We start from the raw sequence: 23,943 nt of genomic DNA on the forward strand, positions 1-23,943 counted from the left end.
CTCAGCCACTCTGGTCCAGCCGAGGCAGGGGCCACGGGCAGCTCCTGCCTCTCGTACCGGGATGGTTTCCACTTCATGTTGCCTCAGGGGTATTTTGCAGCACCTCAAGCTCTCTGTCCCCTTCGTGCACTCAGCGGCCCTGCACATCTCGCAGGGCCAGACCCCACTAGCGGGGCAGGCAGGGACACCACATCCCCTGGGGCACTGTGCCGTGCCTGCACCTGAGCCCCCCTCACTTACGGCATCGCTGAGACTGAAGGAAGACAACCAAGACCATTGCCTCAACAGATGACTTCACGCATGGTTATAGTGTTGCTGGAAAACATTTTCCCTGGTTAGGTTGCAAGTTTGAGTATCAAACTGGACTCAAAGTGCTTGGACAGATGCAGACGTTGGATTTCTGCCTGTGGGTTTTAGGAAAGCCTGTGGTCCCTCACCCCACGATGTCAGCTGGCACCAAAACATGCTGCATGGGCACTGCCAGGTACTGCCAAGCTGCATGTCCATGCAGCTCCACACCAGAGGTGGCGGAGGAGACGCTGCCTGCCGGCCCTGGGTTTCCTCACTGCTACCTGTGGCTCAGGATGTTTTTGGTATCGGACTGAGAAAATGCTTCTTTGGATGAGGAAGTCCAGCGGCTTTGGGGCATCCTAAATTCCTCTTCCACAAGAAGTTCTGCCTTGCTCAGGTTTTTCCCATTCTCGGTCTCCTTGTTTAACCAGCAGCCAGCACAAGGGACAGGGAACTGCAACTCCATTTTCCACTCGTTTCTCCCGAGCTCAGCACTTTTTCTGGGCAGACATGGAATGCTCTCTGGGTTTGCTGCCTGCAAGTGCCAACAAGCAGGTGCTGCGTGTCATGGTCCAGGCTTTCCCACTCTCACCTTGGGTACCCGTCTCATGAGAACTTGCCTGCAGAAGACCTGTCAGTATTTCTGAAAGGGGCAATGTGAGACACAAGGAAGGGAAACTGGAGCTTTGCAGCAGTAACTGGGAAGGGCTGACCCCCTTCAAACTATGCCTGAATTCCTCTACCTGGACACCTGGATTTAGCACGGCAGCAAGGTGTCAGGGATCACTGGTCCAGTGGACCAGCTTGCTTGCATCTTCTGACTGGGGAGGCAAGGGATGTGGGGTGAGCAGAGCTGGGTCAGGAGTACCTGCCCCCCGCTGGCTCTCCAGCAGCAGCAGGGCATCTGTGCCCGTGGCCGCATGTGAGAAGATGGCACACATATGGTGACACAGCCCCATGACGTGCTGCCATGCTCAAAGGCCAGTGGCACGGCAGCTTGCTGGGCACCGGGGATGCCCCTATGGCTGGCAGCTCTCTGCATGGGCTTGTCTTTTCATGTCCTGAGCCCAGGTAAACCCTTTGCATCCCCGGCTGCAGCAGCCAATATCCCAACGCTTGCATCTGTGCCCCCACACTGCTGGTGTCAAAGCCTTTGCACTTTGCAGGGTGTCAGGGTTAGTGCTGGGCCAGAGCCCTCCTCTGAGGATTTCCAGTTTTTGCAAAAAATGTTTCCAGCCATCACCCATCGGAGAGATCCCTGTTGGATGCCTGGCCAATGAAGCATGTGCCACCCTGGTAGCCACCATAACTGGCTGAGCTTGTCCCTGCCTCGAGGTGTCCTACCTGTGTCGCAGTGCAGGGGCGTTCACTGAGCCCCCCAGGAGCTGAACCTCTGGAGCTGCTGCCCAGTGAAGTGGGGTGACTCTCCCTCTACCACAGCAATTGCATCCCCCCCCAAGTGCTGCGTCTGCACTGGGAGAACGATGTCCTCCCTTTCTCGCTCTGAACCTGGGCATCCCTGGACTCCATCTCCTTCCTCTAGAGGCTTCCTAATCTGCCAGAGTTTCTCCTTCTGAGCTTACATTTTCCTTATGCTGATTGTAATTCCATGCTCAGGAAAGCTCATTTACACATTTTTCTCTGACTTGGCTTTTACCCAAAGCTCTTTTCACCTGGGATGGGGCACCGCTGTCCTGCTAACCCAGGCTGGAGGCAGCACTGACAGCAGGGCTTCCAGTGCCCCGAGATGCAAACTCCTGCCGTGCCTGCAGGTTTCCTTTCAGTGACCTTGCATAAAATCTGTCACCCTGGGACCACTGGCCTGTGCTGCACACATTTAAGATGGGGTCTCTCCTAGAAGGATAATGCAGTTGCTCAGCTTTGCGGGATGCCTGGTGTAATGCAGAAGGCGATCTCTTGAAGGATGGTGAGGTTTTGAGCAGGAGGTTGGAGAAGAGTCCCCTGAGACCCCAACACCCCCTGGACACCGGCTGGGGTCTGCAGCATCCAGCCTGGTGACAGCTCCTCTGCTTACTTCTGTAGTGGAAATGCTACATTTCTTCCTGCAGTTGAAGAAAATGATGACAAAAAGCCAGGTGTCTCTTTTAGTTTAGTTAAAGTCCACCTGTCGGGTATTTTGGATTTACGCTGTCCTAAAGAAGGACTTTGTTTTTGCCATCATCTTGTGGAAAGATGATTTCTGAAGCACTCCACTGTTTTCAGCCACTGTAGGACCTTGCTCTCCGTGGGCATTAGCAGACCCTATGGAGCTTTCCTTGGGGTGCTGCCTTCCGCAGCACAGCAGGCACCAGCCTCTCAGGTGGCTGTCAGTGCTGTGGGGAGAGTGGGGGGATTCAGGTTCTGTGGAGAAGCTGCACAGGCAAAGTCACTGTGAGACCCCCCAGCCCAAGCAGGTGTTGGAGGCTCGTTAGAGCTTCGTTAGAAGCAGAGGCTTGGATAATCCCTGCTGCAGGATCTGTAACTTGTTTCTTTAGGAAGTGGGGACACAAATTGTAATGAATGGAGCTAACAGGAAACAGAAATCACGGTAAATGAGAATTTATAAATGGAGAAAGATAAGGGAAGTGAGAGGCATCAGGAAGAAATCAGGGTCAGGTCCTGCCAAGGATAGTGGGGAGAGGATGTAAGAACACGTCAGGAGCAGGAGGGCTGCCAACAGCGGCGTGCCTGTATGGCTCTGTGCCGGTACTGCTGCTGCTGCTGTGGAAGGGGAGAAGTTTGTCTGTTCTGCCCTGCGAGGGAGGATGGCGGGGCCATGGACTCGGTTCCCCCACAGTGGCTGGCGCTGTGGTTCCCCAGGCAACAGCGATGGCCACGCCCGAGCTGCCCGGGAGCTGTGGGATAACGGCACAGCCCACGGCTGGCTGCTGCCCCCAGCCCAGGGAAGCCCCCAGCCCAAGGCAGCCCCCCAGCCCAGGGCAGCCCCCCAGCCCAGGGCAGCCCCCAGCCCGCTGGAGGGGCCAACGGTGGCGATGAGGTGCTGTGAAGGCTGAAGCTGTTGAGCGAGGCAGGAGGGGCAGCTGGGGGAGGCTCCGCCAGCGCCGGTCCGTTCTCTGCATTATTCGTGATTTGCAGTTTCTAAGAAGAGCCGGGGCCAGTCCAAAGGACAGAGCTGGGCCCTTGGCACCACCGCGGATTTACAGAACATTGCAGCAGGCTGGAAACCAGGATGGCTAGTGCTAAAGTGGCCCAAGGCAGAGGGAGCATGCGGTGCAGTAGCCACCAGCAGCCTGTGGCAGGAGCAGTGGGGCTGGCAGGGGCAGGGGCTGGGACAAGGGAAGTGGCACAGGGACCCACTTGCTCCTCAGCATTGAGCAGCTGCATGAACTGAAGTACAAAGGCAGAGCTGGCACACGTCCTGCTGCAGCGGGATAAGGGTCCCAGCAAGTCCTGGCAGCCCCGGCAGCATGGGGCCAGGACCCCCACCCAGCCTTTCACTCACACTTAACGTAGGGCCAGGGCCGGGCCACATCCCATGGCACAGCAGTGCCCTTGTACTGAGCGTTGGGACGGGGAGAGGGCTTTGGTGCCCAGCACCCTTGGTAACTGCACTGGGGTGATTAATTTTCCTCTCTCGGTAATTCTCATTTCCCATTTGTAATCAAGAACAAACCATTTTGCTTTGCAGGAACAATTCCGACTGCTCTTCTCTGAGAGCTCACCTGCTGGGAGCGGTGCCCTCCAACAACCCTCTTTGGTTTCTGAAGACTGTGCTGAAAAGGTAAGTGCAGATGTATCATGCTCTGCTTTGGTAAGAAAATTATCTTAGTGCTGTGAGACATTTTGATTTAAAAACTTAGCAGTGTACAGTGCTAATAAAGAACTATTAATTGACTCTAAAAGTCTAAGTGATGAATTTAAAACGTGTTCATCAACAGGAATTTATTTTTTGGCCAAATGTGTTCCTAGAAAGGTCCCTAAAAGACCTCTGCTGGTGTTGGTGGCATTCAGCATCTTACTCAATGGTCTAAAAGCCAGCAGGAAAAGACAGGTGTGGAAAATATGTGGATGACCGACAGTTAAAATCATAGACGGGATCACAGACAAGCAAGGAGCCCCCCCAGACACACGTGTGTGAGGCAGTGGTGTAGGTGATGCAGGGGCAGTGCTGAGACTGTGTTGCGGCATTCGGCAGAGGTGAGACCAGCACTGGAAAAGGGCATCCAGAGTTTTGCATTTTGAAGTTATTAAGATTCAGGATTCAGGAAAGAAACGTGAAAATTATCTGAGGTTTGGAGAAAATGCCTTGGACCTTTCTAAGCCTTACGATGGCATCAGAGCAGAGATTGAGTGGTGATGATTTCTAGGGAGAGAAGATGGCTCAGGTCTCAGCATAGGGAAGGAGCTGCAAAGCTGCTGGTAAACTGCTCACCAGGACACTGTATCAGCATCTCACCAGCAAAGGGCAGTGAGGTCCCCCTTGCGTGACACTCAGAAGTGTTGGGAAATCAGTTCTACCTGGTATTTAAACTGGTGATAAGTGCAACATCCACAGGCAAGAAATCCCCAAGCAGAAGAAAGGGAAGAGCTATGTGGGATTATGGACAGCATCATGACAATGAAGGATCCAGGTGGGCAGCAGTGGGGATGGACACACATGCTAATAAAGTCCTTGATAAAAAAGCAAACCTCAACTTTGGGATGTGTTCGTGGGAGACCCAAGAATTTAAAATCAGTTAAAAATGTTTATTAGAATTAGCTTATATTCATTTGATCACCTGAGCTCACCAGCTGATGTACTGAGGTCCATTTCTAATATCAACCCTTCCTGTTCTGTGAGAAGAGCCCCAGCAGGGGTATCAGCACCGCAGGGGTCTGGGCAGAGCACGAGGCAGGCAGGGCTCGGGGAGGGAGCATTGTTTTTCTGGGGCCACTGGCATGGCTGGTACCCCATCTCTTTCCCATTCTTTACTGAAGATGTGGCTGAGAGCATCACATGTACCAGTGCAACGCGTTTCTGCTCTGTTCTCTACCTCCTGGTACCTGCAGGTCTCAGCCAGGCACCTCTGGGGGAGTTCCTGCTTTATCCAAACATCAGCTGTGCTTTGGCCAAGAAAAGTTACTGGTCTCACCGCAGAGGTCACTGGGTGAGATCTTACAGCTGGTGGAGCCCAGAGTGGGATCCCACAGTACCCTCAAGTTTGTGCATCCTGTAACTCTGTGGAGAAGGTGATGATGGGGCAGCTGTTTTTGGCAAAAAGTGCCACCTGACTGATGCCATACTCAGAAAAAGAGCCTGTGTGTATTATCTTTGACATTTAAATTTAATTGGGGAAATGACAGAGTAAAGCTAGAAGAAAATAAATTTCATAGAATCGTAGGATCCTAGAATGGTTTGAGTTGGAAGGGACCTTGAAGACCACCCAGTCCCACCCCTGCCACGCGCAGGGCCCCCTTCCCCCAGCCCTGGTGGCTCCCAGCCCCGTCCAGCCTGGCCTTGGGCACTGCCAGGGCTGGGGCACCCACAGCTGCTCTGGGCAGCCCGTGCCGGCGCCTCGCCGCCCTTACAGGGAAGGATTTCTCCCTCAGCTCTGATCTCCATCTGCCCTCTCTCAGCGCAAAGCCGTTCCCCCTTGTCCTGGCGCTGCAGGCCCTTGGGAAAAGCCCCTCCCCAGCTTCCTCGCCGGCCCCTTTGGGTGCTGGAAGGTGCTCCAGGGTCTCCAGGAGCCTTCCCTTCTCCGGGCTGAACAGCCCCAGCGCTCCCAGCCCGGCTGCGCAGCAGAGGGCTCCAGCCCTCTGGCCATCTCCGTGGCCTCCTCTGGCCCCGCTCCAACAGGTCCGTGCCCTCCTTATGCTGGGGGCCCCGGAGCTGGAGGCGGCGCTGCAGGGGGGTCTCAGCAGAGCGGGGCAGAGGGGCAGAGCCCCCTCCCTCACCCCGCCGGCCACGCTGCTGGGGATGCAGCCCAGGGCACGGGGGGCTTTCTGGGCTGCGAGCGCATGTGGCCGGGTCACATCTGATTTTTCATCCGCCAGCACCCCCAGTCCCTCTCCTCAGGGCTGCTCCCAACCCATTCTCTGCCCAGCCAGTGTTTATGCTTGGCATTGCCCCCACACCATGTTTTGGGCAGGAGACATTCTGCTGACCTCAGTGATCCGGCTGCCACAGAACCACCCCCATCTCCACTGTGATGAGCATAGGGAAACATTGCCTGAACCAGCCCATCACATGAGACATCCCAAAATTAGACTTCTGACGCCAGTCCTTTCAAGATGGATTTTCAAATCTGTCCTTTTTTCTTGGTCATCCAAGAAATTCTGCTTGGGGTTTGCATTTAAATTCATATTTTTCAGTCTAATCTTTCCTTTCCAGTGATTTTACTCAACCTTCCTCTGTTCAAGGAAATTAAGCCTTTCAAAGCACTACATAAGCGTGTTAGCGGTTGAGATTATCACCTATTTGTCCAGACTAATTGCAATCTCATTTTGATCACTAATTGTAGGATGACCACTCAAGGATTATAGAGTATCTGTCCGGTTCAGAGCATCAGATCACAGGGTTCACTCAGGATCCTGACCTCAAAAGCCCAACACAAATCAAGGGGCAGCGTGAGACCTGCAGCTGTAATACAGACTGGTGCTCTGAGCCCGATCAGAAGGCAAGCAGTCTCAGGCTGAGCAGCTCACCGTAGGCTTGAGGAGGTGCCTACTTCTTAATTAGAGCCACTGGTGTCTGTGGGTTGCAGGATGAATGTGGCCACTTAGGTTTATCTTTTCAGGTTTCATTTTTCATCCAGCTGCAGATGGTGTTCACTTTCAGTGTTCTGCTGGTGCATGAAGATATGGAGAAATGCAGAAAGCAATGGATTTTTTTCCTCTTTTTCCTTTTCCAAGAAAGAAAGGGAAAAGATTGAAACATATACCGCTCTGTGTATGTATGTAGGTCTGTACATATGTTTATTTAAAAACAGACTAATCCTGCTGCCTGGTCTCCACAGGACTTGCAGAAATACAGGAATCTCCCCGTGGACCTCTCTGGAAGTTCCCTGTGGTGCAATAGCTCATGCTTTCCAGGTGCTAACTTAATGAAGATGTGGCCATTTGCCCGGGAGCCTCCGTGGTGCAGGACCACACACACTTCAGAAACACCCGGGACCGGCAACTTTCTACTGGGCCTTCGCTCCGAGGAGCCGGGAGAAAAGGCCCCCAGGCAGCTATTTTGGATGGACAAACCATCAAAGCCATTTTCTCATTCAGAGATGGATGAAAGGAATGTTCTTAACGCTAACTGGGAGATACCCGCAAGGCGACCTTGCTAGATTGCTCCATCTCTCCACCTGTAGGCAAGCAGTGGACCCCTCAGCACCCCACACCAAAGGGGCTTCCTGAAGAAACAGACCCAACTGCTCTGGTGCAGTGGGTGTGAAGCCATTGAGTACAGTCGATGCACTCAAGGAAATGTCTCAGACTGAAGTCTCTGTTGGGGAGGACATGTGAAATGGACTCGTTGCCCCAGGGCAGGCTCACGGGGGCAGATGCCCCCATGCAGCACTGCCAGAGGGATCTGGGCAGGGGACCCTTGGACCACTTGGTGTCATCTGCAGCCAGCTGTTTCAGATAGCTGCTGTGAACAAGAACAGAAAGACTCAAATGAAAAAAAAACAGTACTCAAGCAAGGCTCCAGGCATGGCCTGGGCACCGCAGAGCAGGGCGTGCAGCCCTTGTGCCCGCAGTGTCGGCAGAGGCTGCAGCACAGCGCTGACGCAGATGTGGTGGCATGTGACACGCAGGGAAGAGCTGGTCCGGCTTTCGCAGAGCGAGCTCGTGATTCACAAATGCACAAAGAGGGCTTTGGAAGCGTCAGTGAGTGTACAGGTGAGGTTGATCCTGGCGCTGTAACAGATGGGGATTTTCTAAAAGCTTTCAACAGAACCCTCATTAAGGGTTTTTCCTAATAAAACACTTCTCGTTGTGTAGGCTGCTGGGACCACACTCTCGAGGAATCCTGGCAGGCCCAGAGAGGGCGGTGAAGAGGGCTTTGCCCACGCACCGACCCCAGCACCCAGCTGCCTGCATCCATGAGGGTGCCAGAGCATGGTTTAGGAACCCTGCAGAAATCTCTCCTCCTCCTCCAACCCTTCCCGCCTCTGGGAAGGGCAGTGGGTGGCAGCCCCCCCACCCCCGGCTCCGTGGCCCCGGCACAGCCCAGGCCCTGGCTCTGCAGCCACCCCCTGAGCCCCCCAGGTACCGGGGCATCACGGCTCCACAGGACTCTGGTCCTGAAGGGATGGGGGAAGAAATCTGTTGGGACCTTGATCCTCTCAGCTGGCTCTCCATCTCCCTAATCACAGTTTCTCATTTAATCTGCTGGGGTTTATGATCCCGCGTTCTTTGTTGCTCAGCCTGTCGGAAGATGCCATCTTGCTGTGACCTCGGTGGCTTGGCCAGGCCGTGACCTCGCTGGTGGCTGCGCTGTGGGACGCACGCAGGGTGCTGCGGGTGCGGGGCCTGCCGGAGCCCCCTGTTCGCACTGGCACCCCTCGCAGGCTGCTCCTGGCAGGGGCACAGCCCGGCTGGGCTTTATCGGCCCCAGCCTCCGAGCATCCTCCTGCAACGGTCCCCGGCTGGCACCGGCACCGCGCGGCCGACGCCGCCGAAGCAGTCCGCAGCGGGCGGCTGGGTAGGGTCCCGGGGCGGCAGGGCGGGGGTCCCCTGGGGCGCTCCGGGTCCCGGCCGCCTTTCAGGGCTTCGTCGACGGCCTCGGCACGACGGGCGCGACGGTGAAGCCACCGCCGCAGTGCAGCCGGGCGGCCGGCGGGGGGGCCGGGAGGGCGGAGGGCACCGGGGTCCACGCGGGCTGCGCGGGACGGCGCTGCCCTTAGGGCGCCGCTGCCGAGCCGGGGCCAGGTGAGCCGCCCCCCGCCCCCCCCCGGGTCCTCGCTGCCTTCAGGCGTGAGCTGGCCGCAGCGGCGAGTGCACGGTGGGGCGGAGCCCGGGGCGGGGGGACGCAGGGCCGGGGGCTGGCCCGTTCCCCCCCCCCCCCCGCCCCAGCTCCGCCGCCCCGCCCCGGGGCCGGTCCCGCTCCCCCCCGGTGTGACGCGCGCGCGGGCGGGGCGGGGGCGGTGCGTGACGCGGGGCCGCTGCCGGCGGCGGAGCGGAGCGCGGCGGGGCGGGGGTGGCAGAGCCCGCAGAGCGGCGGAGCCCGCAGAGCGCGGCCATGCAGCGGCTGCCGGCGGCCCCGCGCCGCTGACCGCCGGCTCCGCCGCCGCCGCCGCCATGAACTTCCAGGGCGGGCCCGGGCAGAGCCCGCAGCAGCAGAGCCTGGCGGCGCCGGGCGGGCCGGTGCCGGTGCCGGTGCCCGGCCCCTCAGGCCCGCAGCCCGGCGGGCCGCCGCCGCCGCAGTTTGGGCTCTCCAACTCGGCGGCGATCCGGGCCGAGATCGGGCGCTTCGAGTCGGTGCACCCCAACATCTACGCCATCTACGACCTCATCGAGCGGGTGGAGGACCTGGCGCTGCAGAGCCAGATCCGCGAGCACGTCATCTCCATCGAGGGTGAGGCGGGGGGCCGGGGCCGGGCTGGGCCGAGCGGGGCCGCGCCGCGCCGTACCGGGCCGCCGCCGCTGCCCTTTGTCCCCGCCGGCCGCTGCACCTGCTCCCGGTGCCCGCCGGGGGCGGCGGCCTCTCCCGCTGCCTGCCCGTGGGGCTCGGCTGGAGCCTGCCTGCCCCGCCGCTCCGCCCCGCGCACGCTGGCCGGGCCGGCATCGGCCGCGCCGCCCGGCGGGCCCCGTGGCGGCGGGAAGCGGCCGGGCCGCGGGGGTGGCCGGAGGCGTGGCGGGGCCGGGCTGAGGCCTGCGCTGAGGCGGGCCGGGGCCTGCGGGGCGCGGCGCCCCCCGCTGCCCGGAGCCGAGAGCCGTGGCCGGGTTGTGAGCCGGGGGGGCTGGGCCCTGGCCCGGGGGCTGCCGACGCCGGCCGGGGGGGAGGGGAGGGAAGTGGTGGGGGCGCCGCGCTGCGCTGCCGGCCCTGCCCCGGGGGCCCCGGCCCGGCGCCGCGACCTGCAGCGCCGGTGGTCGCGGCTCGGGAGCCCGCGCAGGGCGGGAGATCCTGGGCTTCGGCCGGCCCCGGGGAGAGGGGGGCGGCCGGCCCGGGCTCGGTGGGCGGCGGTGTCGGGACGTGCGCTCTGCCGAAGCTAGCTCGAATTAAAAATGCAGAAAACTGCGGGCTCGGCCCACGAGGCTGGCAGCTGGCGGCCGAGCGAGCGCCGGGCTGGGCGAGGGGCAGCCTTCGCGTTGGGTGCTGCTCACCACAGCCCACCCCAGAGCCCGTTGGGGTGGCTCGGCAGCCCTGAACGCTGAGGGGTTCGCAGCCTGGCATCGCCCTTCAGCGAGGGGAGCCTCGGCTGGGGGTGTCCATCAGTCTGCGCAAGCAGCGCCGGCCGGCTGTGGTGGCTCGTGGGGCTTGCCGTCTCCCTGCTGCAGTTGTTGTCTTTGCTGGGTTTTTGGCAGTGTGCTCGGGTCTGCTCCCGCTAACTCGTGCCAGAAACGTCACCGCGGGTGGCACGTGGGACCGGTGTCACAGCGAGCGGTGGCCCCGCCGTCGTGGGTGCGGGCAAGGAGCAGCACTGGTCTCTGCAGCAGGTGACACTGCACGGGGGTGGCAGCTTGGGGCCAGGTGCCTTCCCTGGAGCTGTTCTCCAGATGTCTGCACCACACTTTGCTCTTTGGGGTGGTTTCTTGGCAAAGAAGAAAAGTAAGAGGGACTGCAATGAAAGGGCAAAAGGCTGCATGGTTGGGGGAATGTAAATTCCAGAATTTGTTTCAGCTGTCCTGCAGTGCGAGGACAAAGGACACTTGGTGGGATCGGAACGAGGACACATGTAAAACCAGTAAAAGGATTGGGCTTTTCTCCACATCTGTGACTGCTCTGTGAGGTCTCATGCCACAGAAGGCTGTTGAATTAATGGAATTTAATGAGGCGAAGAGGGAAGGGATTTGTACTGGAGATCAGCTGGAGTGCACAGGGCTGGCCCAGGCCATGGCAATGCCTTCCACCCTGCGCCTCCTGGCTCCCGCTGGTCTCCAGCTGAGGAAGTCAGGATGTTCCTGGTGAGGGAAGCCCGTCTTGTGTCCATCCCTGTGGGGTTCCTGCAGCTCTTCCTTGTTTGTGCCCCTGATGCTGGCTGCAGTGGAAGACCTGAGGGACTGGTGACTGATAACGTGGTCTGATCCTGCTTGTGATTCCCGTGTTGTGGGACAGAGAAGCTACCAACTGTAATACTGTTGTACAACCCTGCTCATGGGACCAGGGAGTGCGAGTGGCCAACCCTCCTGGGCTCCCCCATCCCTGCCTCTCGCACCTCATCTCCCTCCCTGTGGGGTTGTAGAGCTGCTCCCCTGGGTTTTGGGTGCCTGTGTGCCTCCGCAGCCGTGTGTCCTCACTCACTGCTGCCTGCTTGCGCCCTGTCTCATGCCATGTGAACATGCGTAAGCTGATGGTGAGCATGTTGGCGTTTTAGGTGCGTCTCTTAGCAACTTCACTGGTGGCGCATGTTTTCTTCTGCTGATCAAGGAAAGGTGTGAAAACAAAATTCTTTCATATGCAGCTGCAAATGGTCGGGGCCTCCTGAAGCTGGATGGGGGCTGCCTCATTTTACCCGAAGATGAGGTGTGAAGATGAGGCGTGAAGAGTGACCGGTATACTAGCAGGTGGCCACAATGTGGCTTGCTCGGAGTCACGCAGGGGTGTGTGATGTGGCTGGAGGCTGCGTGTCGTCGGGGGGCTTTGACTGCTCCAGCCACAGGCCCGTCCTGTCTCTTCTGGTCCTTCCCCGCTTCCTCCCTCCTTTCTTCCCAGCTGTGGATTTGGCAGAGCAGGAATCCCACAGATTTCCTTACCTTGGCTACATTCCCTGCTTACCTGCTAGGCACTGGGTTAAACTGTGGTCCTGGTGAAAAGCACACTGTGATTATGCACTTACATGTAATATATTACCAAGCCTATGTGAGAGGCTGAATTAACGGTGGGGGTAATTAACCGCTGCAAGAGTTTTACTAGAGATGTTATCATTGCTTGAAGTGCCTGAGTCTGGAAGAGAATATCCTTCTAAACTGCGTGTTTTGGGCTTGATACAGAAATGACTGGAAGAGGGTTTTTGTTTGTTGGTTTGTTTATGTTCTTGATCCGAAGATCAGATTCTGTGACCGTAACGACTGCTTCTGGTGCTAAAATCTGTTATGTGAGTTGCCAGTGAAATCCCAAATTCAGCTTCCTAACACAGAGTGCTGGCTCTTGCCAGACTTGCTCGTGTCCTCTTAACAGATTCTTTTTCTGCAGGCAATTCCTGCATTTTTAAAAGCAAAGGAGGCCGGGGCCATTTCCTCTCTCCAGCAGTAGTGGTGTGCCAGAGCTGGGGTTGCTGTTGCTTTGGTGCGGGTTTTCACCTCCAGAGCAGTGTTGGCGGGTTGGAGGGGAGGCGTTAGCAGGAGGTGTGTTGTACAGAAATCCTTTGGGTTTGTGGCTTGCGCTGCAGGCGGCGTTGCCAAGGAGGGAGATAAAGCGCGTGCTGGGTAGGCTGCTACAGCCAGGAGCCCTGGTAGCCCTGCTGGGCCAGTGGGAAGGAGCCTTTTCCCGAGGAGGAACAAGAAGAGTTTGGGGTTGATGACGGGGTGAAAACCAGCTGTGGAGGGAGCCAGCAGCTGCTGGGTGGTCACCCTCTCCTGGGCTCGAACGGAGGTGGTGTTCAGAGCATTGCTGCGGGAGGAAGGGCGAATCTGCTGTGTTTTGGTCTTCTCCTTGTAGCTGAAGCTTTGCTGAGGGGCTGTGGCGGGAAAGAAGGCTGTTGGGTACCCAGAGCTGGGGAAGGCAGTGGGTTTGGCTGGTCACCAGCATCAGCTGAATCACAGGCAGGGACCCGGTGGTTTTCAGTAGTTTCTAACCACCAAATTTGGACAGATTTTCAGGGGGCTAGCAAAAAGCATTTCCCTCATCCTAGGCTTGTATCTTTGCCAAATTTCAGAGACTGCTGCAAGCTGCTGAGCTCTATAAAAGATTTTATATGTGCATAAAGCAAAATGATATGCAACTTCAGTTCTGAGGTTGCTACAACCCCTACTTGTAATAAAGTTGAAGTGACCTTCAACTATGTTACTCTGGAACAGACTATAGACAGAAATATATTAATAGAATTTGTAATTAGAACAGTAATAACACAGCACTTCTTTCATAGAAGTGAGTTTTCAGAAGTGACCAAAACACAGGTTCTAGGCAGGGAGAGCAATGTCAGTGGTGCAGAGAATTACCTGAGGGACACGCAGGATGGGGACTGCAAGTTGCACAGGGCACCGGGAGCCAACATGGATCCACTGACATGCACGGAGATCTGGAAGGAGGATGACTCTGCGGGGCTGAGAAGATGGTTACTGAGAGGTCTTCTGCCTGCATAAAGTAACGAAGGGCAGGAGGGAGGAGATGGAAGATAGGTGAGGAGAAGTAGGTGAGATCCCTCAGCAGAGGTTTTGTCAAATGATCAAAATTTTTTTCCTGATGTTAGCTGTTGTGCACATGTCTTGCAGCCCACCTAAAAGCGTCAGGTCTCTGGAAAAGCATGGACAAACTTGTCAGCCATGGTAAGAGGACTTGGTGGCCAGGTAGCAGGAGCAAGAATCTCTCTCTGTTTGAATGAGGGTAGTCAAAGTTTTACCCGAACCGTGTGTTTTTCCCTTTGTCATCCTCTCATACCCCTGCAACACACTTCTAAACTTGTTTTGGTTCCTTTCTGCATTTTAAGAAGCAGGATTAGTTTGGAAAAGCTTTCCTCTACGTTTTTCAGCTGTTGCTTCTCTGGCAGAGGCACAGGATGAAAAAAGCCCTGCAGAATGATCTGCTGATAGCAGACTGGCAGCTGAATGTGGCTCTGCATCTGGCTTTTGCTGGGCAGGAGTTACCTGTGAATGTTGGCTTTGCATTGCTCCATGTCCCAGCTGTTTTGCTGGGTTTTAGACCAGAACAGACTCTTGGGTCACTTGGTATAAACACTTTTGTCCCAGGATTTTAGCCTTTTCCCAGTCACCTAAATATAAGGCATCTGGTTAAGGCATATCTTTGAGATAGAGGTACGATCTAGGGCCTTGCTGCCTTAGGAGTTTTTCGCCATTATTAACCGTCTCGCTGTTAATAGCATAATTTTTTCAGTAGGCTTCTTCAACATCCTGGATATGTTTTTTCTTGCATTTCTCTTTCAGAGTAAGTAATCCTTTGACGCTGGGTATTTTTGTGTTTAAAGCTGCTCGTAGCAGTTAATGAAGTCACTTCTCTGTCTTTCTGATGACTTAAACTGGCTGAACCTTGCCATTGTGTTCAGTTTCAGCTGAAGTTTTATGGCTCAATTCTGTATCCTTTTCCAGTGTGTCTTGAAACTGGTTCCTGATGCTGTGATTCACAAAGGAACATCTGAGGTAGAAGTTGTCACTGAGGCAGTATCTTCTTGAGGAAGATAAGAATGAAGCCCTCTGGAATCCTCCCAGTGTCCTGCCTGGGTTCTGGGGAGCCCCGTGCTGCCAGGCCGCACACAGGGTTTGCTGGCATGTCCTTGCTTAGCTGAATCAGCCTCAAGTAAATTACACTCTTTGGGAAGGAGGGTGTTCTGCTTAGCTAGCTTTTTCCTGCTAATTCCATGACCTCTGCAGAATTGCCCCGTTTATGTGTGCCTCTGAGTTCCCGAAGTCTTGGAAACCACAGGGGATGGTGGCGGGGTGCGGCAGAAGGAGCTGTGCTGTCTCCTCCAAGAGCAGCACACTTCAGAGCCGTCAGCACATCTGTGCTCCCGGGGGCTGGAACTAGGCGTCCTGGGTGGCTGCGTGTCTTCTGCCACGCTGCCCCTTCTGCATGCTGCATCATAGCAGGACTCCTCTGTCCCCATAGCCTTGAGCTTTCCTGGAAATCAAGTGCAAAGGTGGTGAAAAGAACACAAAAATGAGAGATTGGGCCAACATTCTGGTCACACAGTCTGTTTTGTTTGGATGAGGGGTGCTGGAGTCTCAGGGCAAAGACTCCCAGGAGAGATTCCTGAGGGTACTTGGAAGGGCTTCTGGAGCTGCGTTACGTGCTAGCAAAGAAAAGTCTTGGGTCCTCTAACACAGACTGTGTCCTTGCCTGGCAGAGGAGTCGGCAGAGCTGATGCTGCTCAGCATCTCCCAGAGCTGACGCCTGATGTGAGTGGCACAAGCAGAAAGATCTGTGTGGGGAGAGCTTGAGAGTGCGTCCTCGTGTGGGGGGAGACCTTGGCCCTGTGGGAGTGATGGACAGGGCAGGAGCACAGCTGGAGGAGGCCTGGAGTGTGGTTGGAGAAATACATCTGTGAGCCACCTTTGCCAGATGCATGTCTTACCTCGTGGTGCTTATAGCTGAGGAACAAAGTCTTGTGGAACAGCCAGAAAATCAGAAAAAGAAATTGCTTGATGCTGTGATTGACAGGAATTGGGAGAGGTGATGAAGCTGGAGCAGGAAGACCAGAGGATGATCTTGATAGCTGAAGACTGAGCAGGATGAAGTTGCAGGTGCCGTGGTGAGGGAAGAAGAGGTTTCTGGTGTTGTGGGGGCAAGAACGTTGTGGCTAAAGGGGAAAAGATGGGCATGTCAGCTACGCTGCAGGGAGAGAATGGGATTTGGATGTGGCTTCGATGAGGGCATCGGAGACTTCCATGGCCACAATTTCACAATTACCTCAATCTAACACAAGTGTGATTGCTGCTAGAGTGGACAATGCAACTCTTCCCACCCAGCAGCCTGCCCTCCCTTTTGGCAGCTGCTTGCTGCGTGGCTTGCTGGAGCAGGGAGCTGCTCTGCTGGAAGCCCAGCTTTGTGCTGGGGTTCGGCTGAATCAGTTTTCCGTTGGTCGCAGGGCTTGCGGTGCCAACACATGAATGCGCATGTGGGCACAGGTGAGGAGGGAGGGGTAATGCATGGTCAGGGCTGGCGGGGAAGGCAAGACAGACCTCTGTTTTGTTGATTCTGAGCTTGTGTGAGACAGCTTACAGCAAGGGCCCATTTACTAAATATCCTGCCTGTGGCTGCGGCACAAGTCAAATGCCTGGGGAAGTATGGGAACCAGTGCCTCTTTAAGGGATGCTTTCTCCGAGTGCTTTGCCAGATGTCTGCAGGTCTTCCCGTGCTCGGTGTGGTTTCTCTGTGTTGCTTCATCCTTGGTGGCTCTCTTGCCTGGGCTTGTTTGGTCTTCCTTGACCCAACGTAAACTCATAGCTTTCACGATTTCTCCCAGCAGGGAATTTCACAGTTTGGTTGCAGAGTTTTTTGCTTGTTTAGGGACGGTCCAAGCAGCGACATCCCACTGACTGACAGCTGCCTGAGCCTCCATTGAAATAGGGATGGCTGCAGTGACCCTGTCCCCAGGAGCTGCCTCGGCGTTCGGTGCATGGCAAGACCTTGGTTTGTAGCTGGGACTGTTTTCCTTCTGTGTTTGGGCTGGAGTGGCCAGGGCCTGGCCTGGCGAGGACCCAGTAGGAGAAATTTGAGTGTGGTTAGTTTTTTGGCAGTTGGTCTGCGAATAGCTGATCTTGTCATCCACTTTCAGTAGGTGTCCTAGTGCTCCTGACAGAGCGTGTCTGCTTTCATTGCCGAGACCTTTGAGTCTTGCACAGCACTGGGCTCTCGCCTCCTCTGGAGTGTCACCAAGATGAGGGTTAAAGGCGTTTGCATCCAGGCTGGCTGTTCAAAGCTGGTGATAGGACTTTTGGTTAATTTGGATGGCCAAACTTAGTTTAAATTCTGTCTGATCTGGACCTTAACCTGTGTTTCCAGATGGGCTGGCTGATGTGGAATGGTCCCACCTTCTCTCCTCATCTGAAGTAGATCCCGGGGAGGACTAGGTGTTCCTGGTGCCCTTGGGCAATGGGGTGGCAGTCCCTGAGCTAAAATCCCAGTCATGCTCTTAGCTGGTGGCGAGTGCGAGAGATCTGTGGGCAGTGGCTGTGAGTTCTAAAGCAGCAGCAGTGGGCTGAAGGGCTGATGCAGAAGCTTAACTACTGGAAACTGGGGAATACAAGAACTGCCCCAGCAACGTGCTGATGATCAGAGCTTTAACCTTGACGAACACCTCAGTAATACCATTGTGCTGCTATTGCATCCCTCGCTGGGCAGGAAAAGTCCTTTTCTCTTCATGATCCCCTCTTCCTACTTTGGCATCTGGCTTTTTTAATTATTTATTTTTTTAAAAAAATCCTCCAGGACTTTCTGCGAGTCAGATTGTCCTGTATAGCAGCTGCACGGAGCTAACAAACCACATCAGTTTTATTCCTGCCTATGGTGCCTTGCACGAAAAAGGCAACTGTGGCCTTATTGCCGCCTTCTTACCTCCGCAATGCTCTGGGCACCCCTAGCAGCACTGAAGCTGGGGTGTGCCGGTTCAGGTGGATTTTCTGCAGTGTTGTGGTGAGAGGAAGGAGCCTTCTGAGGCAGGAAAGCTAAAAATCAAGACAATTTTAGCCTGATTTTTAGCCTGCTTCCCTATTGAAAGGAGGTTCAAATGAGTAAGAGCTCTTCTTCTGTGTTTGCTTGCCTCTCCTGCCCCAGCTTTCAGACCTGCTGTTCAGGTTCAACCTAACCTGGCAAATCTGTGCTGCTTCTGAATTCCTACAAATCCCAAGAAAATAGATACCTAGCCAGAGCAGAGTGACCCAGCTAGTGCCACATGAGGGGAAAGGGACGTGTGCATCTGTCTGCAGTGGCTCACTGCCATGGGGCTGCATCTCCGCACTGGAACCTCTGGCTTGCATGAGTCACTCTGGAAGTTCTTGCCTGGGGTTATATGTGAGATCTTGTTCCTTCCATATGATCTGTGGTGATGAAATCCACTCAGTCATCCAGAGCACTGTGCCTCAGTTACAGCTAACTGGCTGCTGTGCCCAAGATCCTGCTCTTGTTGTGCTGATGCTGTAGTTCTGGAGTGTTGGGAGCCACCGGCTCTGGGTCCGTCATCTCGCATCTCAGCTTGCTGCTAATGTGGGCTGTCAGCCCTGACGCTTGCTCCCTGTAGCTTGTTTGTTGCCCACTTGCCTCCTGCTGTTGTTTTTGGGACAGCTTTTGGTATATTGCCCAGCACTGACTCCTGTACTTAATGAAAAGGGTTTTGACCTTCAGATTAGCCTCTAGAGAGTGCACTGCCCTTCCCCAGTATCCAGGTGAATGAATGGAGCATAAAGGGAGCAGCGCTGCTGGCCAGGCAGCCGAGGCCGGTGCTCTCCCCGGTGGATTCCGGGTACTGCAGGCTTGAAAGTACTACGGCACTTCTGTTTAGGAGCCTGCTTCTTCTGTTACTGGTGTTTTCCTTAGTCACACCTTGGAGCCTTATCTGATCAGGATCCTCCTGCAGCAGATGCTGTGAAAACACAGGACAAAGAGAGCCCTGCTGCAGAGGTGTTGTAGTTCATTTAAAGAGGAGAGGCAGATGCCAGTGAGCAATTGGGGAGCGGACAGAGGCAGTGGGACAGCATGGACTGTGTCGTGAATGTGGGCTTAACATGGCAGTCATCTAATCTGTGTTTGTTTTCAATGTTCCTGGTGAGTGCAGAGGCACAGGAGAGCTTTAAGGAGCAATTTGAAAGAGGATAATAAAGGGGATTTCAGGTTGTTTACAGAGAGCTCTTTTCAAACATGAAGTACAAATGGGAGAAAATAGAGAGGTGTTTGCTTGAAATTTAGCAGCTGGGAAGTGGAGATTGCTGTCATGTTTGGGAGGGAGAAGAGTCAGCTCTTCAGCAGCCAAGGAAGGATAGCTGTTAATGTATGAGTAGTTTGGGAGGGTGAAGACAAGCAGCTTGCAGTTGACGTGACAGAAGAGGAGGACCCGGAGAGGGGATTCAAAGGAAGGGCTGGCCTGCTTAAGAACGAGAGGTTAGGAAAATAATTTTAGCAACAGCATTCTGACTGAATGTGGATGAGGCACGATTTCATGTGTTCTAGACAATTTTGTGGGGGAAGGGTGCAATAGTGATTGATGTAGAGTGGAAGCCTGGGGTCTTTGTGTGGCCAGGTGGTAAAGGCTGTATTTCAGGGGCTATAACTTGTGTAGCTCTGTAGGGGTTTAAGGACAACCAGGATATGGAGACAAGAAGAGAGTTAGGTCTGTGAACTCTGTTCCCTTTCTGAATTGTGTCCTTAACTCACAGACAGGATCTAAGTGATGTCTCCAGGCATCGAGCAGCAAGGGCTTGGGGGAAGAGGGGACAAAGCTGGGATTAGTAACAGCTCTCTTTAATCATGTTGAGCTTGGGCTTGTGGGTACACACTTGAAATGCTGGAGGGGAAAATAAGCTGAGACTTCATTTTGGACAGGAGACAGTCCAGGAATAGAAAGGCAAACTATGAATCATCAACACAGAGCTGAGAGATGGTATTAAATTAAAACATAAGGCTAGCTAGAAGAAGCATGAAGGGAGAAAAGAAGGTGCTATGGGCAGAGCCATGTGAGACGCCTGAAAAACATAGTATAGCTGAAGGTGGGGGGTAAGGATGATCTTTTTGAGGCTGGTGAAAGAAGCAGTAGAGAACTAACAGGAGAACCAAGAGAATAAAAGAATTTCTGGGGCCAGTGAGGACAAGGTGTTGGGGCCAGCTAGGTTCCTGAGGGAGTAGCTGACAGGGTTCGGAAGAGTCCAGAATCTGATGTGAGGGAGGAACAACCTTGTGTGATCCCCCAATGAGATGGGAAGGGCAATGGGAGATCATTTACCCGCCTTCCTGCCTGGAGTCAAGATGTCTGTCCTTCCTGAGAAATGTTTGTCTAACCAGCTTTTAAAAGACAGTCAGTGACAGTACCTCTGAAGCCTTCCCAGGAAACTGGAGAGAGATGGATTTGACAGATGTACTGTTAGGTCGGTAAGGAATTGGCTGGCTGGCTGCATCCAAAGACTTACAGTCAATGGCTCAATGTCCAAGTGGAAACCAGTGACAAGTGGTGTCCCTCAGGGGTCCATACTGGGACCAATACTTTTTAATGTCTTTATTAATGACATAAATAGTGGGATTGAGTGCCCCTCAGCATGTTTGCAGACGACATCCAGCCGAGTGGTGCAGCTGACAGGCTGGAGGGAAGGGATGCTGTCCAGAGGGACCCTGACGGGCCGGGGAGTGGGTGCTTGTGAACTTCATGAAGTTCAACAAGGCCAAGTGCAAGGTCATGCCCCTGGGTCAGGGCAATCACCAGTACCAGTACAGACTGGGGGGTGGTGAATGGACTGAGAGCGGCCCAGCAGAGGAGGACCTGGGGGTGCTGGCAGATGAAAAATCAGACGTGACCCGGCCATGTGCGCTCGCAGCCCAGAAAGCCCCCTGTGCCCTGGGCTACAACCCCAGCAGCGTGGCCGGCGGGGCGAGGGAGGGGGCTCTGCCCCTCTGCCCCGCTCTGCTGAGACCCCCCTGCAGCGCCGCCTCCAGCTCCGGGGCCCCCAGCATAAGGAGGGCACGGACCTGTTGGAGCGGGGCCAGAGGAGGCCACGGAGATGGCCAGAGGGCTGGAGCCCTCTGCTGCGCAGCCGGGCTGGGAGCGCTGGGGCTGTTCAGCCCGGAGAAGGGAAGGCTCCTGGAGACCCTGGAGCACCTTCCAGCACCCAAAGGGGCCGGCGAGGAAGCTGGGGAGGGGCTTTTCCCAAGGGCCTGCAGCGCCAGGACAAGGGGGAACGGCTTTGCGCTGAGAGAGGGCAGATGGAGATCAGAGCTGAGGGAGAAATCCTTCCCTGTGAGGGCGGCGAGGCGCCGGCACGGGCTGCCCAGAGCAGCTGTGGGTGCCCCAGCCCTGGCAGTGCCCAAGGCCAGGCTGGACGGGGCTGGGAGCCACCGGGGCTGGGGGAAGGGGGCCCTGTGCGTGGCAGGGGTGGGACTGGGGGGGTCTTCAAGGTCTCTTTCAACCCAAACCGTTCTGGGATTCTATGAAATCTCTTCTAGTGTTTAACTGTCCTTTTCCTTAGAAAGTTTAACTTGAACCTTTTTTGCTCCCAATTTCAGCCACTTACTAAGGACAAAGGGAACAGGTTGCTCCCTTCCTTTTTGCAGCAGGCTGTTTTCATGCTTGAAAACTCTTCTTCAGGCTTAATAACTTCATGTCTTTGTGATATTTTCTGATCCTCTGTTCATCTTCGTGCTCCTCTGGACTCTTTCCCCTCGATCATATCCCCCTTGAAAAGTGGTACCCAAGGCTGGATGGAGCCCTTGGCCAGTGCTGGAAAAAGCACAAAGCAGGACTTCTTCTGCAGACTTGTCTGTGTTCACATGATTCAACATGGTGGTTGTCCTTTCTCAGAAATACAGTATTGCTGAATCCTGTTGGTTTGTGATCCACTTTGACCTCCCCACCCACCACCATCCCTTTATGAAGAGCTGCTAACTACAGCTCTCTGTCCTGTTCTTGGGAAATGATTAATGCTGTGCAAGTGTAGACCCTCATAACTGCTCCTTCATAGACAGCTTCTCTAATTTGAGAAAGCCATTTAGGATTCTAATCCTTGCAGTCACTCTTAGTTTCATGCCACCTGCAGTTTCAATAAGTATAGTTTCTTCCATTGTCTGGTTGGTTAATAAGAATATTGAACAGAGCTGAACCTAGGAGAAACCTTGCCAATCCAAGTTGATACTCATTTCAATTTCTTGGGTTATCTTTGATAACTTTTCTGAGAATTTTTATCAGATCAGTTTTGTTCTGAGCCTGTAGTAGGTTTATCCTTCCTTAAATTAATTCAGAAAATACCACATGAAGCAGTTAGAAACGTTACTTAAGTTATGATGCCTGACATCTGCTTCTTCGCTGTGCTGAAGGTCTGCTACCCTGCTGCAGAAGGAACTGACGTTGGTTAGACACCATTTGTTCCTAATAAATCTGTATGTACTAATGCTTGCCTTGTGTTTCAGGGGCTTACGGGTCGTTGCTTTTTTTAAACATTTTGAATCAGTGATCTGTGAGTTCTTTGCTTCCCTATTTGTTTTTAAAGGTGGGCGCTACTCTTGCCTTTTTCAGTGTAGTTGCCTTTCATCAGTCAAGAGCTCTCGGGGCTTGAGCTCTTCGAGGTTGATCCAGACAATTAAGCATTCCAGGGTCAAGTTAATCAAAATCTGATATTGCATTTTTTTTTTTTTAACTGAAAGCTTACGTATATTCTTTGGCGACTACTTTTTGTGCTAGACACTTCTTCGCTGTTTATAGTGAATACTTAAGCAAAAAGGCCTAAGACACTTTGTCCTCAGGGCCATTTCTCAGTTGCGTCTACCGTCCACTGAGAACAGATCAATTTTTTTCATGTTGTTACGTTGATTACTAATGTACATGAGACTTGCTGCTTGTCTTTGATGGCTCTGTGTTGCCAGTTGCCTCTTACTCTTTGCATAGCTGTTTTGAGTTCAGTCTGTAGTACTGATGCTACTCTTTTGTATTTATCCTTGTTAATCTGACCTAATTTCCACTTCCCACATGCATGCCTTCCTGTGCCTGAGACCAATAAGGAGTTCATGTGAGCTACCCAAGTTGGTCTCCTACCAGACTTGTTATTCCTTTGCACCAGCATAATTCCTGTTTGTGCCATTAGCACCATTGCTTTGAGGATCTGCCATCTTTCTGTAGTATCTTTTTAAATTTTTTTCTCTGCCTTGTGGATTTGCCTCCAATAAGATCTTGCATACAGAGTTTAGTAATGTCTGCCTTCGTGGAGTCTCTTGTATTGGAGGAAGGGCAGCAAACTATAAACATCAGAAGAACTTCTGATGGTCTTTTTTCTGCTCTGCCTCCTCCTGACAGCTTTCTTCAGAGGATTTGGTGAAGGATGGCTTTGGTAGACTGTAAGATGTGGATATTAAGTTGGAGAGAGTCTACAAAAAAATTGGAGGACAAAATGACACGTGGCCTGGTGTAAATAAGTTAGAAATGGGTGTGGGAGAATCTGCCCAACCCCTCCTGCTTGGGAGCCCAGGCTTGAAAGTGGGTTGGCAAAGAGAGCATTGCGCAGTGGCTGCGATGAGATGTTCACTGAGCTTGTAGTGGAAGGGTATGAGGAGATTGTGGTGGTGAGAGGCGAGGGGTGAGACTGAAGTAGGTTCCTTTTGTGAGGAGAAAATACCTGGAAGTACGTTGAGCTCAGTCAACCAGGTTTTGTTTTTAAATACGGAGTTTGATACTGGAGTGTCTGTTGAATTGTTTTCGCGTGTATTGCAAACTAATAAAACTTGCATTATTATCCCACTATTTAGCTTAATAAATTGGCTGAAGTGTTTCCTGGACAAACGTGTAGGTCAGACTGAAAAACATTAAGGGGTAGAGAATGGCAGAACTGTCCCTGTTAGAAGGGACGTTGGGAGGTCTCTAGTGCAATGTCCTACTTGATGTGACGTCAGCTTTGCCATCCAAGCAGGTTGTGAAGGACTTTGTCCAGCTGAAAAGGTCTTGAAAACCTCTAGGGATGGGGGTTCCATACTCTCCCTGGGCAACAGTGCCCAATGCACTGTTTTCTTTTGTCGGTTGTTCCAGCTGCTAATTCCTCTAGCTACTAATAGTTAGCATTTAATTTCTAATTTGCATTCATCTATTTTAAAGTTCCATTTTTGTACTTGTTTCTTTAGTTTGGACTAAATAGAACTTTGTTACCTGAATGTTACTCCCCAAAAAGTTTACTTTTACTTTATAATCAATTATCTCTTGATGT

At 53.8% G+C, this 23,943-nt stretch overlaps 1 protein-coding gene across 2 annotated transcripts in view; it reads left to right on the forward strand.

The window, feature by feature from the left end:
* Window positions 1-9,367: 9,367 nt before the first annotated feature.
* AGAP3 (ArfGAP with GTPase domain, ankyrin repeat and PH domain 3) overlaps window positions 9,368-23,943 on the forward strand; it is a 148,306-nt gene continuing 133,730 nt past the window's right edge. For both annotated transcript variants that reach the window (XM_055803964.1, XM_055803965.1), the window contains exon 1: window positions 9,368-9,802. In XM_055803964.1, the coding sequence (XP_055659939.1) occupies window positions 9,526-9,802 (277 nt within the window). In that variant the 5' untranslated portion in view covers window positions 9,368-9,525. The remainder of the gene's footprint in view (window positions 9,803-23,943) is intronic.

The sequence above is a fragment of the Falco peregrinus genome, chromosome 5, assembly GCF_023634155.1.
Source record: "Falco peregrinus isolate bFalPer1 chromosome 5, bFalPer1.pri, whole genome shotgun sequence".
Taxonomy (NCBI): domain Eukaryota; kingdom Metazoa; phylum Chordata; class Aves; order Falconiformes; family Falconidae; genus Falco; species Falco peregrinus.